This window comes from Acomys minous (genome assembly GCF_964271855.1).
Source record: "Acomys minous genome assembly, chromosome: 5".
NCBI lineage: Eukaryota > Metazoa > Chordata > Mammalia > Rodentia > Muridae > Acomys > Acomys minous.
In genome coordinates, this window is record NC_140494.1 from 16727453 (window position 1) to 16744162 (window position 16710).

General features: G+C 40.0%; 1 protein-coding gene across 1 annotated transcript in view; it reads right to left on the reverse strand.

Annotated features, from left to right (window-relative positions):
* The window catches only part of CUBN (cubilin), a 211352-nt gene that overhangs the window by 160753 nt on the left and 33889 nt on the right, over positions 1-16710 (reverse strand). The window contains exons 17-22 of the mRNA XM_084783727.1: positions 15952-16142; positions 7408-7552; positions 6498-6676; positions 5598-5763; positions 5000-5216; positions 1645-1775 (exon numbers count right to left, since the gene is read on the reverse strand). Of these exons, the coding sequence (XP_084639853.1) occupies positions 1645-1775; positions 5000-5216; positions 5598-5763; positions 6498-6676; positions 7408-7552; positions 15952-16142 (1029 nt within the window). The remainder of the gene's footprint in view (positions 1-1644; positions 1776-4999; positions 5217-5597; positions 5764-6497; positions 6677-7407; positions 7553-15951; positions 16143-16710) is intronic.

A 16710-nucleotide genomic window follows, 5' to 3' on the forward strand; every position in this document is an offset into this window, starting at 1 on the left:
CCTCAGCAACTGATGCAGTCCAGATGCCCACAATGCTTTCTGGGTCCCATCATCTGATCGCTATTTCAAATGATGTGACTGTGCTAACCAGTCCTATGAGTTCATCCAGCAAAAGACAGACACACAATGACCAGTCAAGTGGCAGAAAGGATGTGCTCCCTCGTCTGTGACTTCAGCTCTGTCTGGACCATGCAGGAGTTGAAGTAATGACTAACACACAGGGAAGCAGGATGGAGTCTTTGCAATTGCTCCTTCAATGTCTTCTTTCTTAGTTCTTGGCTTCTCCCCTCCCCCTCCTGCTCCCCCTCCCCCACATTTCTTCCCTTTCCTTTGTCCTTCTGTGTTAGAAGGGCTTGGGAGGAGTTGAAACCCATCGTGCATGCTGGACATATGCTGTGGTTGAACATGCTTCAAACCCTGATCTGTTTATCAGTCTCCCTCACCCCACCCCCATCTAGTGGACCTATTGCTTTGTTGAATTTCACCTGAATCTTATCCTTCTGAATAATTCCACTCAATTTTAGTTTTAATCATCTTCCTCTCTAGGTTATGCTAAAGGCTCTTCACTGCTCGTCACTGTCTCTTCCCCCCCCCGCCCCCCCTCCCGAGCTAGTGTAGTGTTAATACAATCACTTCAGTCATTACAGAACTACGTTTCATTTTGTATACTATTACAAAGATCTCCAGGATATTTTCAGGAGGCATTGCCTGAATTACATGTTATTTAAGAAACAACTAGTTTATTCATGCAGCAAATTAAAATTATGTTCATATAAGATTAAAACCAGAAAACATTTCAAAGATCATCAAATCTAATCTTTTAATTACACAGATGAGAAAATTGTACCCCACAGAGTTCAACTGACTTACTCCAAATCTAATATTTGGTGTGGTTTGGGGCCAAACATATGAGAGAGATGAAACTAGAGAAGGATGGAAAATTGTGCACACCCTGTAATTTCCCGGAGCAATCCACTTCGGTCGTTGGCTGTTAACCACTTGAATAAGGCTCAGTGAAAACGTCAATTACACAACGTAACACACTATACTTTAAATCCTTGGGCTTTAGCTGCCCATGTGCTTGGGCTAGATAATGAGCCATCTGCCGGAGTGAGTTCCACCAGTGATAAGTATACACCGCTGTCCTGCACTCTGGATTTCTACAGCCATGCTTCCAGAACACACAGTTGAACTACTTTTGCCTGGATCAAAGTACAGTGACCAAACTCCCTAGAGGAAAAATAAATGACAACCTGGCTAGGGATTCTGAGTGGGAATTTTTTTTTTCTTTTCCTTCATTTATTATGGGACCAAAGGCTTTAGAAGATAAACACCTCCAAGACAGCTGGACACAAGGCTATGGGAAAGAGTATATCCAGGCCCAGAAAAGTCCCCCCAGCTGCGGGTGCTTGTTAAATAGAAGTTCCGTGTGCCCTGCAGATATGCACTGGATGCTACTCTTCTCCATCAAATAGCTTTCTACTGTGATATAAAAATGAAGGCCCAGCGTCCCTGAACAGGCACACAGCTCAGGTAGAAGAATGACCCTATCTTTAGTAAGGTGGACAGTGTCTCCTAACTTTATTCCAAGTAAGTCTCTGTGTGTTTAGAGGTCAGACCTCTTCCATGATAGAGGAATGTTACCTGCTGATGCATCGATTGCTCCGTACTTGATAGAAAAGCCTTCGTGGGCAAGAGCAGAGTCCGACACAAACACCAGCTTTATTGAGTGGGAACTGCTGGTAAGAGAAGGCGGGATGGACTTTCCACAATATCTGTTCCAAAGGAAGAAAGAAGGGATATACAGATTTTTAAATGTTTAGTAGATTTGAACTAATATTCCAAAAAATAGGACATGTGAAGATGACAATGGTTTGTTATCTGTTTCCCATCAACATGGAAACCAAATATATTTTAGTAACAACATAAACACAATTGCTTATGATTCCGTAACTGAAAGATGTGTGTGTCCAGCTGAGTGCCTTGACATGTATAAAATGTTTATGCAACTAGAAAGTGGAAGCTGCACTAACCTGCTGTTAGCACACTGAGGAACTTGTTCGTAGAACTATAATAAAAGAAATCAATGTACTGGAAACTCATCCAGCACAAGCCCTGGACAGCCCTGTCACTCGGGTGCATCATGACTCTGGGCACATGGCTCAAATGCTCTCCATCATTTTCTCTGTCTAGCTCATACAGTTCTTAACATCGGGTCAGGTAGTGCACTGTGTATAGGTATTGGGAACAGCGCCTGGACACTAACCTCTGTGTAAGCTGTCTACTGTCTGTAAACAGTTCACTTCTAGAAAGTTAAAAGCATGATTAGTAAACCATGTCATTGTTCCTTCATTACCAAGAAAGTTCTACTCAGAAAATCTATTCTAGCAATACCCCAAACACAAGTACAATAAATCACTGTATGCCATGGCATTTTATCTTGAGAGACACCTGTAAGATTTTCATCTTATAGCCCAGAAAATAGAAATCTCAAGCCAATTTATGCTTGGGACAAAACAGAAAAAAATAGCATGGGACCAAAAATAAGCTCAATGAATATGAGAAATAGGAAAATTAAAGAAGTTCGTAGAGAATAGGACTTTGGTGTTAACAGAGATTTACAATTTTAGTAAGACTGGAGGCAGATAAATTAAATAAGTACATGTGCACATGTGGCCATGGATCCTAAGTTGGGACATGATTATTAAATCTTATACTGCTCAGCAAGATTATATTTTTGTCATGGTTAAAAATATGGAGATATTACTAAAAAAAAGAAGATGAAAATTTTAATAAGACCAAGAAGCAAAAGAGGGGTGAGTATCAGTAAAAACAGAAGGAAATTTAGAGAGTAATTTAAAAAAGAATGGTGCTGACAAAGTTAATGGATAAAAAGAAAAAGATATAAGAAGAATTTTAAAAAGAACCAATCAGAAGAAGCTAGAGAGATGGCTCAGGGCTTATGTCACTAGCTGCTCTTCTAGAGGATGTGTGTTCAACTTCCAGCACCTACATGGAGGTAGGTTACTAACGGTCCGTAACTCTGGTTCCAGTGTATCAGATTCTGGCCTCTGTGGGCACCATGAATGTGATACAGAGACATACATATAGGCAATAAATTTGTACACAATGAATAAACAGATAAACAGAAGTATTTATAAAGTAATCAGAAGAACCCTGCTTTGAACATAAATATAAAAATAGAAGCTGGACTTAACTTTGCACTCAAGAGTCTGAAACCCAAGGAAAAACACGTAAGAGGCTCTCAAGACACTAAATATCAAATGATGGAGGAAACCCCTCAAGAACAGGAAATATATGAATTAAAATGGATAATGCAAAGGACCAACAGGTTCAAGTAGCCTAACAACATTCCAGGACAAAGTTCAAAATATTTTTACAAGAATGTATAATGGCTTGTACCCAAAATATAAAATTAAAAATTCTGAATAGCCTATCAAACATTATCAAGTACAAAAAGAAACAGGAAAGTGTAACTCACGATGAGAGAGAAAAGTCAACTAAAACAGCAAGTAATTACACAACCACTGAATGCAGAAAGACATTAAAATAATTACAACTGTATCACAGAGATCTAGAAGGTGTGGAAAAATCAATGTACAAACTATACACAGTCATGTGGTAATAAGTGCTGCAAACCCCAAATATGCATATGCAGAAAAATGAGATTAAAAAATCAATTCAAAGTGAATTGTAGAGTTAAATGTGAGAATGAAGCAACTAGACTAGAGGAACACAGGGCAAACACTTCATGATATTGGTCTGCACAAGGATGTCTGTAGCTACGACCTGAAAAGCACAGGTAAGCCTAGACATACAGGCTGGATTCTAGCGTCTACAGATGCTCTATACAGCTAACAACCCAGCAGAATGGAGACTCCGCCCACCGAATGGGAACACACTGTAGAAGCATTTAATACCCAAGATACATGAAGACTATAAATCACTTAGTAATAACAACAGGAACAAAATACTCTGATGAAAACAATGGGAAAAAACATTGAATAGGCATTAACCCAAACAAGGCACAGAAATGAGTTATGGATCTATGAAAATGGGGTGTTGCTTACTCATTAACAAGGAAATACAGGATCAAGAGCATAATGATAGGCTATCAGTGTTTTAGTTCTACTGCTGTGAAGAGACATCATGACCAATGCAAATCTTAAAAGAAGGCAATTAAGTGGGGGGTTGCTCATAACTTCAGAGGTTTAGTCTTACTACTGAGATTATATCTGAAGGGAATTAAATGTTATGCTAAACAGGGAACTGCACTCCCATGCACATCACTGCATCATGCACAGTAGCAAAGATATAGAAATACCCTGTGCTCATCAACAGATGAATGAATAAAGAAAATGTGGTATTGGTATATATATGCATGCCATAGAACGCCATTTCATAAGGACTGAAATCTTGCCATTCAGAACAAAATAGGTAAACTTGGAGGATGTTATATTAAGTTAAATACGGCAGGCATAGAAACAGAAGTAGCACATGATCTCACTGAAAAATGAATTCTAAAAAAGTAAAGAATGTAATGATGCTTACTAGAGCCTAGGGGTAAGTAGAGCAGGAGTAAAGAAATCAAGATGCTGGTAAAAGATGGGTAATGTAATTCAAATTAGAAAGGAGAAGAAGTACTCAGATAGCTATTACATAGCAGGGTGACTATAGTTGATGACATGTTGTTAAAAAAAATACACACAAAGTAGCTATTTTGTGTTATTTCCAGTGAAATTGTGACTATGCTAAATCATGGATTCATCGGCAAGGTAAATCTTACGATTCCATGCACTTTACTTCAAAATATAAGAGTATGTATGGTCAAAATATATTGCCAATTTATAAAAATAAACAAGAAAAATTAATATAAAATGATGTAAGTGCATTATTGGCTTTGTTCATCTGTGCTGTGTACAAACATCTATATGCCATGTTTCAAAGTTCAGCATAAAAAAACACAAAACATCCTCACCTCCCAAGAGATATCTGAGCAACAGTGTCATAAATTTCCAGGTAGTCATTTGTGCAGTTGTAATGAAACTCCAGATAAAATGAATCGAACTCCAAACGTATCAGTTGGCCCCGCTGGACTACTACATGCCAAGTACAATTTACACCACTTGGGTAGATATTTGGATAGCCAGGACTCTCAATGCTTCCTGTTGGTGCTGTGAGAACTTCCCCACATACTGTTAAATGATAAATCGTAATATCATCATCGCCATCACCACCACAACAGTTAATGAATAAGCTGCATGGGTCACAAAATATTTTGTGCTTACCATAATCTATTAAAAGTACAAAAAGAGAAACAGCTGCTTCTTATATTATATTACTAGTTATATGATAATTATTACTATTTGTTGAAAGTATAGTCTTTGTTTTTAAGTGTACTTTATAATTTTTCACAGATTAATGATATTTTTTTATAATTCATTTGTTGTAAAGAACTTGTATTTTCAGAGGTAGGAATTGAACCCAGAGCCTTACATAGACAAACATCCCTAGTTTAATTGTCCATTTATTCTGATAGCAGCATAAAAGGGGGTTGGGGAAGGACATGCTCCTACCTAAATTCTCAGCACTGAATTTAGCTGTGAAGCCACGATTTTCCACAGAAAAACTTTTCACAAATGTGACATAGAGAACATTATACACAGATGTTATAAATGATGGGATGTTTGTGCCACAGAACTTCTCATTTCCAGGAGATCCCAAGACAGAACTGGCACCAATCTAAGGAAAAAATGGATATGTGCAAGTTAATTTTTGTTAAATATCTATTTTTGAAAAAAGTTGCTGCCCCTGGTGATGAAGCCATTGGCAATCAGTAAGTATGGCAGGCGTGCAGAGTCATCTCCTCGAGGCTGTGAGAAGAAGCAGCTGTATTTCCTGCTTTCCACTCAGGGTGAATTTTTATTCTTTTTCTTTTTCTTTTTCTTTTTCTTTTTTTTTTTTCCTTGCTCTAGTGAGAGTTTCCAGCATAACGCTGAGCCTGTTTTTCAACCAGTCACTGAGGCACAGTGATTCGTCCCCGCATCACTGTTATAACACAGCATCTATGCAGTTTTTCGTGCCTTACAGAAAATTAAGAAAGTTCTTCTTTCCACAGTGCCTTTTTTGGACTATTTTTATTATAAGAAGCACATAGATTCTATCTAGTGATTTTTGTTCATTCTATTGAGTAAATATTTTGTCCTTTAATTTATTGATACTATTCTATTTTATAATATAATTTTCACTGATTTTTAGGACATAATAACAATCTACATATACTAGTATAAATACTGCTTCATCATGGTATATAATCATCTATTCCTTGATTATATATACTGGATTATATCAAGTAGCATTCTGCTACAAAATTTCATATCTATGTTTATGAGATATTGGTTTGTACAAACAATGGTCCTTTTTACATAAGTGCATATAGTGCCTTTAGTAATAATTCAATGGTATTTCACTCTTACCTCAATGTAATCTGTATCGCAGGAAGCAGAACTTCCAATCTGAAAGTCAGTGAAGTTGAGAAGGACAACTTGTCTTTGGGATTGGGAGATGGTCCACCTACAGGTTCTTTGTCCAGGATATGCATTAGGATAAAAAGGTGAGCGAATAACTCCCTCTCCTCTTAATTCACCCCCACAAGCTGTAAATAAAAAAAATGATAACCATATTTGCTCAGAAATAATTTTTACCTCAATTTCATTACAAATATAACTCTGGCTAAAGACACAGCAGAATATGACACTTCTATGGGAATATTTTTCCTGCCATGCAAGAACATATAATAACTAAAAGAAATTAAAATTAAAATGTTAGAATAATGTGCAAATTTGGCATTTTAAAAACAGGTAGTGAAGGACAGTTAGGGGCTAGAGAGATGATCTGGGTTTGATTCCCAGCACCCATAAGTCAACTCACAACCAGTTGTAACTCCAGTCCCTAGAGACCTGACACCTCTCCTGGCCTCTGAGAGCATAAGGCACACATGCTATGTCTAGACATTTATATAGGCAAAAAGCCCATACACATAAAATAATCAAATAAATGTAAAAATAAATAGGATTGATAACATGGTTCAGTCAATAAAGTGTTTGTTGCATATGTATGAGTTCTGTTCCCTAGCACCCACAAAGCTGGGTACAGCAGTGTGTTTCTGTAATCCCAGCGCTGGGGGCAGGGGGAAAGGAATTGAGGAAGAGATTCAGCATCTATACCCTAGCCTGCACAACACACACACACACACACACACACACACACACACACACACACCACACACAAATACACACACACCACATACACACACACACACACTGTGTACAGGCGCATGCACACACATGCATACACATGCACACAAGTCAGCAGAAGTTTCCTTACCAACTTGATAGTGAGCCCTGAAACTAGCTTTCTGGACTGAAGGGTCTATTCTCAATCTGATCCAGATATTATTAGAAGTTGATGTAATGGGAAACTGGGTTCCGTTGGCACAGATCTTTCGAAGTAAGCTGTTATGGTCTCCAACCTAAGCAGAAAAGTAAAGATGGATTTATAATGCTCATCAGGAGGCAACTTCAGTAGTTGTTGGGAGTATGTGAGGACTAGCCAGGTTTATTTTAGGTAGTATCTCTAATACATTAACAAATGGTCAGTAGGGCAACTGCAGCACAAGCAATTGGTTCCGAATATTGATGCAGTCTTAAGCCAACACAGGGCATGACTATGTAATTCTTAAAATGTCCCAATTCCCGTGATATCAAAGAAGAAATAAATCTCTAATTGCAGACAGTTTCCCCAAACAACAAACCCCAAGAATATAGCACATCAAAAGAGGAAAGCTCAACTAAATCTGCAATTCAAAGAATAAACTGTGTTCATTACCAAAACATAAAAAGGATAGGCAGGCAGGAGAGGAAGGGAGAAGAGAGAGGGAGAAAGGGGGGGAGGGAAGGAGAGAGAGAGTACCTAGAAAATCAATAATAAAAACTTAGAAGAAAACATTCAAAAAAGTAAAAGCTAAGAGTTAAACCTAATAATTAAAATACAAAAGAAAGCAGAATTATAGATATGCCAAAGAACAGATTTTTAAAGGAGGGTTGGGAATAAGAAAATAAAAATTATGTCTAAGATTACAAGATAAAACATTATAAACATATTACAAACAGATTCTAAGAAGCATGCAATGAATTAAATGCAATTGTGTAAGCAGGTCTTTGCCTGTGTATATGAATGTCCAAGACAGATTATTTTCATAAGATTATACAGATTACTAAAAGGATCCAAAGAAGGGGGAAATAGGAACAGCTGCTCCATGGATAAGTGGAGCATCACTGCACGGTCCCCACCTCGCCCCCTGAGAGGGAGGCAGCGTGAGAAGATACTGTGTACTTGCTGAGTCCTTTTACACATAAGGAACAGGTAATTCCACATATAACTTTTCAGAGCCCGAGGCATGGTACAACTCTGTTATCAAATCGAGAGTTACAGAGTTACTGTTTTATTATCAAATAAAACAGAAAACTGTGGGTCAACTTCACTTATTAATATAGACTCAGAATCTTAAACAATGTTCTGGAAAAATAAATTTACAGACAATTGCTAGCCTTGTACACTAAACACCATGATAGCTCTAGAAGTGCTAAAATGTCTGCTGGCATTTCTGGTTTATTGAAACACAGTAGACTGGTGTGGTGGCTCAGTGGGTTAGGGTACTTGATGCTAAGGGGGGCAACCTGAGTTTGATCCCCAGGACTGACATGATGGGAGGAGAGAACTAATTCCAGTAAGTTGTTCTCAAGCCCTATCCCTCAACACACACACACACACACACACACACACACACACACACACACACACACTAAATACATGAATAAAAATTAAAGCAAAACTAATGAAGTTGGAAGAGAAATAAACTATTCTATAATATCATCACTCTACATCTTTCAGTGCAGTGGCGATGAACTGTGTCAATGGGCCCAGTTTATGTCCCAATCTGTCCCCAGCCTCCTGCCTTAATAATCTTAGCAAGTTACTACATTCAAGCCTTGCTAATAGATAGAAAGGACTATATGAGATAACAGTGAGATTTCCCAAGATTTCTGGCAATAAAATGTTGACTAAAGAAGAGCTCTTGTTAGTTTAGACATTTCTAAAGGTGAAACACTGGAAATTCTTTCCACAGCTGAGAATTATACAAAGAATATACTCGAGACTCTAGTTCTATGCAATTAGAATAGAGATGCAGTAGTCCCCGCGTTAATCTACTGTCAGCTAGCATCATGCTGGCAGGAGCGCCCTGGGACAGTCAGTGCTCACAGGAACTTGAGGCAGAGACACAGACACTTTCTGGGGGCACAGCAAGTGTGATATGTGATGTCCATGCAGCAGCAGGCTTCAGCACTGTCGCTTAAGCAAGCTGCTCAGTGGGTACCATCATTAGGCATTTGGGAAATTGTGAGGATTTTTTTTTCTGTTTTTATATACTACCCCGATGGTGGTAGGGCACGACCAGTACAGGGTCGTTAAGAATCACATGGCTGGAGAGTTTGAACTGTGATGGTCACACACAAGGATTCCCTGACACCCTGAGTGGTTTTCACTTAGGTGAAAGTTTTGCCATGAAGCACAAAATCTAGTCCATTTTTTACATATTAAGCATAAAATACTTTTGGAAATTTTAAATATTTGCAAATTCCAGGACGATCAGTGGAACACAAGTGAAAAAGCTTCCTTCTTGAAAACTGCCAAGGTTATCTTACTTTTCAGAAAAATCAGTCACCAGTCCACATAGCCATATTGGTCCGAGTTTATCTTCAGGAATTCCTGGCAGTTTAGGAGACAAATGGCTGACAGTGTTTTAGCTCCAGCTTAAGCTTGCCCAGGCTTCTCACATATGGGAAGACATGAGTTTTTGTTGTTGTTGCCTTAATTTTACCCATAACTTAATGTTTTTAATACAATGTGTAGCACTCTAGAGAGATGAGTTTCATTTTGGAACAGTTGAATGAGGACATACAAAGATATTAAAGTACGAAACCCCTCTGAGTGCTGCAGGGAGCTGCAGGGTACTCAGGAGGCGAGTCTTTTAAGCCGAGCTCGGTAAGAAGTACTTAAGTGAAAGGCAGTGGGTAGTAAAGGAAAGACTGGTAGGCTATCGCCACATTGTTCCTCTCATCCAAAACTGGTAGAAGTACAAAGTTCTAGAAGCTTACTTGTCAATGTACATCACAGGAATACTCCTCTAACTGTACTATAAGAAAATCTGAGATGCAGACAGATTTGCATGCGGACCCGTGTCCAAGGATATTCTCTGAAGATAAGAACTGAAACTATTGTAAAAGCTCAGCCTTGTGAGGTAAGAACATGCTGCCCGGCTGAGTCAGGCTCATACCAGCCCCTTACTGTAAGTTCTTGACATCTGCAACACAGGCTTTTTTATACTTAAGTCAAGTTATGCTACTTGAACAAATAGCAAGTCTCAGAGATATGAGAAAGTATCCCTTCAGTGGCTAAGCAAGCCAAGGCAAACCAACCAACAAACAAAACCTCTGGAAATATGTATTTATAGTATCTGACAAATTCTTGTTGATTAATTAGTGCAGCATACATGCTACTGTTCTTGAAGACTAGAACACAGGAAACACGAGAAAGCTGGCGCCCTCCTCTCTAATCCCCTGGGTCCTATTTGCCTCTTCTGTGATCATTGTCTCTCTTTTCTATTAGTCCATTAGAAGATGAAAAGAAGGAAGAATCAGCCAGAGCAAGCCGAAGTAGGCCAGTCCCCAGGGTCCTGATTAATGAAACTCAAGGACGTTAGCAAGGAGAATGAAGCTGCCTTCCAGACGTTATAAGAGGAACTTACAGGCCTCAAGGGCCCAAACCTGGAGAGTACAATTGATTTTGGCTGCGTTTCTCTTTGTGAAAGGAAACCTTATTAATTCTGAAAGCCTGAGCTCTCTCTGGACCCCAGGCATAGCAATACTTTAACCATTGCATACTAAGGAGAGATACTGGAATAAAGTTTATCAAATGCTCTAACTGACCCCAAATTCATTTGTACTTAATAACCTGACACTTGTAAGTTTGTACTCTCATCCAAAAACCAACCAAACAAACAAACAAAAACTCTCTTTCCTTTGTGCTTGGAAACTAGGATAAACTATTTCATATTTCATAATTACTGGCTTCCTTTCTGAGAAAGGATTGAATATCTATTCTCTGCCATGAGACATGCCATGTCTCCCGCTGGAGCACTAACACTCACTCTTGCCACTGACTGTGAGCTTCACCACAGGAACTGCTCAGCCTTGAGGAATGTGAGTAGATGTGATAAGCCCATTTCCACAGAGGCCTTGGCTGTCAGTGGATGACTCAACCACTGTTTCCTTTTCCTCTGGAGAGACCAGGGGCCAAGGTCCTGCAAAACCAATGCCCTAGAAGCCGGCAGCACAGCCTCAAGCAGGACAGATCCCAAACCAACTTGTTGACAGGGGCAGAAAATAAACAGAGTAATGAACCATGGGGTGGTGTTTGTTTGTTATCACTTTCGATTTCCCTGAGGAGAGTTGTGCATGTCTTAACATAGCACAGCCTAAAGAAAGATAGCTAATATTGAAACTGGGTTGCTCTTCTTTTAAGAAGTCATGGAAATCATGCAATGGTCACTTTCAGAGGGAGCACAACAAATCCGTCAATTCAGTGCTCACATTTGCAAAGGAATCACAGGGCTTCGGGTAAAACACCAGAATTCTGTGAGCTAGGCTCAGGTTTCTCAAGTATGTATTTTGTATATTTTCGGGTATTTGTGTTTGTATAGGTGAACATGTATTTGAGGGTGTGTGTGTGTGTGTGTGTGTGTGTGTGTGTGTGTGTGTGTGTGTGTGTGTGTACAGGGTGACACACATGTGGAAACCAAAGGATACCTTAGTGTATCATGTCATCCTCAAATACATATCTGCCTCCTTTGATATGTGTTTTTTAATTGGCATGGAGCTCATATATTAGGTTAGTCTGGCTGACGTCAAGGAGCCCCTTGTCCTGAACACTTACCCTAGGGCTGCAAACAAGTGCCACCACACACGGGTTAGGGATCAAACTCAGGAGCTCATGCTTGCAAGTTCTTTACCAACTGAGAATGCTGCCTGCCTCATGAGGATTTACTTACTCATTTTGTAAATAGTGACTGTTACAAACCCAGAGGCCCAGGATACAATGAGTAACCCAGGCTATTTAGTCTATGATGTATCGCAAATGGCATTTATAGGTTGAACTAGATCCTAAAGAAAAACTACTCTTTTTTTTTTTCAGAACACGTAACACATTTACTCTTTAAAACCCAAGTTTTTATAAAGAAACTATTTCCTGTACAGAAAGCCAAGACTAACTGGGCTGCAAAAACATAATTCCTATGAAATTTTAAGTGTGTACTTGGAGCTGAGTAAGCCATGGCTGTGACACTGGGAACAGATCGGGTCCCAAAGCCACGCCTTAATGCACACGTGCATTTCTCTGCATGCTAACTATCCAGATTAGTCTTACACCACAAATTCTAAAGTCCATTTAAGCATGAAAAGCAAACCAAATATATGGACACTAAGAGGCATGGCCCATGGCAGGGTGGAAATCAGAACCTGACCATACAGTCAACGTAGGAACTTACTCCCTGTAAAGTGAATTGCAGGCTGGTGGGCTCCTTGGAGCCAGAGAGACTCTGATCTTAGAAACTGTGCCAGGCGAGTGGAAAAAGACTGTGGCTTCACCCCAGATGACAGAATGACACGAAAGGGCAGGGGATGAGAAATCCCAGGCAGGGCCTAATACTACCACCATGGTTATCAATGTCATTGGCTATTATGATTCTTCATTAGTATTTTGACCACTCTGTGGTAAGCATCTCAGCATTTTAAGAACACTTGAGATCTCACAAAATTGTGTTGGCTCAATAAAATTATTTATTAGGTTTTAAAAGTGACTTTCTAAAATCAAGAAAATTTCATCTGCTTTTCTTAGAATTATCTTCTCCCCTGATTCCCAGCCCAGCAAGCGAGCCTTCTCTTTGCCTTCCATCACTCTCATCTCTTCACTGGGCTGTAGTGGCCACTCGCTGGGGGAGGCGCAGTACTAAGAGCCTTCTACCAGACTCTCAGAATACACCGTAACCTCCATCTCAGCTTGTACAGCCGCATGGGGTTAGTGCTTGCCTAACTAGTGACTTTTCTCCTATATGATTGTAGTCACTATAGTCTCATTCAGTCGCTGGACTGTGTTGGCCACTGTACCTGGCATCCCTTTTTCTTGGATATTTGTGTTGCTAACTGTTCACCTGTAGACTCAAGTCAAGAGCTTCATATTTATTTTTCCTCGTAGTACATTCTCTCCTGTATAATATTTTTGTCATAAATATATCATTTATTTCTATGTCTGTGGGAAGCAGAAGAAGCCTGAGTGAGTAACACTCTGAGTGGGTGTGCACTGGTGAAATGCATGTGTCCATGTCAAGGACCTTAGCCTCAGGCCCACAGGAACATGGCAAAGCCTCCCCTTGGGATGGGGCTCAAAGGGATAGTGAAGGCTCCCTCTGCTCTGCATGCAGATGCTGATGGTGTGTGCAGAAAACATCCCAACCGTACCTCTTTCCCTGTGTCTATCTATGGCCTGCAGACTGCTCTGCTGCAGTGCTGCTCCTACCGAGATCAGCTAAACCTGCCTCCTTGTTCATTGGTATCAACAGTTGTACTTCCTTGTTTATCTGTAGTAAACCCCCTCCTTGTTCAGTTGGACTCAATAACCCTGCCTCTCTGCCCAACTCTATGTAATTAGTAGCTGAGCTTCTAAGCACTGCTGTTTCTCCATCAGAGAGTACAACACACCTGACCCCAGCTCTTCTGCCGGGCTGTGTTTGCTTTCCTTCATTCTCTTTCCACTCCAGTCAGAGCTGGCACCGCTCCAGAGTGTGCAAGGACGTAGCACGTTTCTAAGAAGGAAGACTTTCCCCAGAAACCTGTTTCTCTAGGAGGCATCCTGCCCACTCTATCAGCCTCTCCTATAACGCTCCTTTTCTAGTTTCTCTGAGTGGCGGGTGGAGTATATGGCTTAGAAATATGAATAAGGTATAAAGTCCCATTCATTTCCCTCCACAGCCTACCTCCAAGCCTTAATGCCAATTATGTTAGATATTCTTATTCAACCCACAACTTGCATTTTCTGGAATAAGAATTTTAACTTTTATTCCTACCTTCTGTGTCCTTCATTTACAGTAGTTTTGACGGCTTGAGCCATTTATGAAATATTAATGAGAGACACTGCTTTTTATTCTGGAAAGATGCTTCTGTCACATCTACCATACTGTTCTACACATTTTAAAAGCTTTCTGGGCATGAACAAATGAACTAAAAGATAATCTCTCTTTGAACTTGTCTTTCTGTAGCCACATCACACTAACCATGGGAAAATGTATTTTTAGAAGTAGAAATGTTAATTAAGATGTGAGTGTATACATGTGTGTCTGTATACATGTATGTATGCATGTGTGTGCATACATGTGTATATATGTAAATGTGTGGTTTTGTTTAAGACAACAATGTTCTTCTATAATTTCCATCAATATCTTAGGAGTCTGTGCACACACCGAATGTAAATAGTTGTATGGTCAGCTATGGAAGAGTGTTATTGGCTGATTCTGAACTGGTAAGATCAAGGCAAGAGCAAAAATTTGGTCACAGAGGCCTTATATTTATATAATGTTTTGTAATATCATCGAAGGCTTTATTTCTCATTCTTTGCCTAGATTTTAGTCTCACAAAGGTTAAGTAAGTAGGTAAGGCATCTTACTGAAGTGGGAATTGAATACTAGTCACACAGGCATCTAACAACAGAACCAAAGCAGAAACTCAGGTCATCTCTCCCAGTCCCATTCTAACTACAAAGTATTCAGCCACTCTACTTTACAAAATTAAGTCACTGGGTACCAGTTTTGATCTCCCCTGCAACAATTTAAAGGAGTTCATGACAGGTAGAAATCCATGGAACTTGTTCATCAAAGCCACAGAAAGTGTGTCACCCCAATGGGCTGACAGGTCCTACAGCCAGCAGAAAAACCTCTATCAGGAATAGATGGGAACTCTCCAGAGTCCCCTTAATGTCACCACAGTGACATTTTTGCTTCTCTTAGACAATTATTGTGCCTGGCTTCGTATGTTCCTGTGACTTGAGAGTGGGGTATGGAATTCACAAGGTCATCTTCTCTAGAAAAGACTTCTCTTGTGGTTAAAAATACAAGTCTGCTCTTGGAAGAGACCAGAACAACTCCTAAATTCAGACCACTACTTACTAAGCTGTGGGCAGGCAACAACTTCTCTGAGTCTTGGATCCCTGAGATTAAAATGGGAGAGTGTGGGGATCTAATGATTTAACAGAACAGTGCCAAGACTGGCTGGGTGACATGCAAATGTCTAATTTTCTCTAGGTTGTGATGTCTGACGTGAAAATTGCTCTAGAAAACCTCTCTGAAATCTTAACCTATCAACATATCTAGTTATGATTATCCACACACATGCACTTTGATGAGCTCCCCTGAGCTGCTTAGAACTTAGTCATGTTTTGAGTTTCTAGTTTCAACTTTGCTTTCAGTGCCACCCTGGCTCTGCTATCAAGCCCTTGTTGTTTTGCCTTCACTAGGTGTGTTTTAGAGAAAGTCTTTTAGATCCCCTAGAACCCTTGTTCTCGGACTCTCTGCTCCACCAGGCAGCTTCCCCTTCCCCAAGGTAGTGGCTCAGTAGTGCTGAGGAGAGGCATAAACTGGCATTCCTGACAAGCTCTCTGGTGATCCAGAAGTACCTGTCTTGACAGCCATTTGAAAGCCACCATTCTAGAAAGCATGGAAATTGCAATGAGTATTCCATAAGGGTAACTGAGTAGAAAGGTTACCTCAATGTACGTGTGTGAACAGCCCGTCTGGCTCTCGAGTTCCACGTGGGTGAAGTTGATGACTATTTGCTCTCCCTTGGGCTGGGTGATGAGATAGACACACTGTCTGTCGTGACTGAAAGGTCCCAACAAGGGAGGAAGGAGGAGTTCACCCTCTGTGTCTGAGTAGTTCCCACCACAGTGCAGATCCGCTGAGGAGAACAAAAGAGGGAAGGACTGGTCACAGGGATGGCATTCCTCCGACTTCCATACATTAGATTCAGTTTCCAAAACTTTAGCTCACCCTATATTTAATACCCACGGTGCTCTGTCCACCCTGTGTAAGTCCATGCTACCCATTATAAGATTTTCAGGCTCACATATATGCAGGATATTCCCTCTAGAGACGCAAGGAGGAGATGCAGAGATGTGGGACTGAACTTCCAATCTGCGGCTCTCCTGTGTAAACTGCTTTTTAAATACATTAATGCTTTGCCTAATTCCAAAGAGAGTTAAGGAGCTCTATAAAAGGTTGCGACTGCATAGAATATATATAGCTGTATAAAAGAAGGGGCATAGAAGAGCATCACGTGGTCATTAATAGTACTTACCACGGCTATAGGAATTACCAAGACCGACTGTGCATTCAGCCTAAAGCTGAAGCAAAAATGAATGAGAGGATGTTTATTTATTTCTTTATTTATTTGATACAGAGACTTAGAATGTGTTTCCCTAATCAATTCTCACTGAGAACACAATATTAAGTGTCAAGAGCAAAAT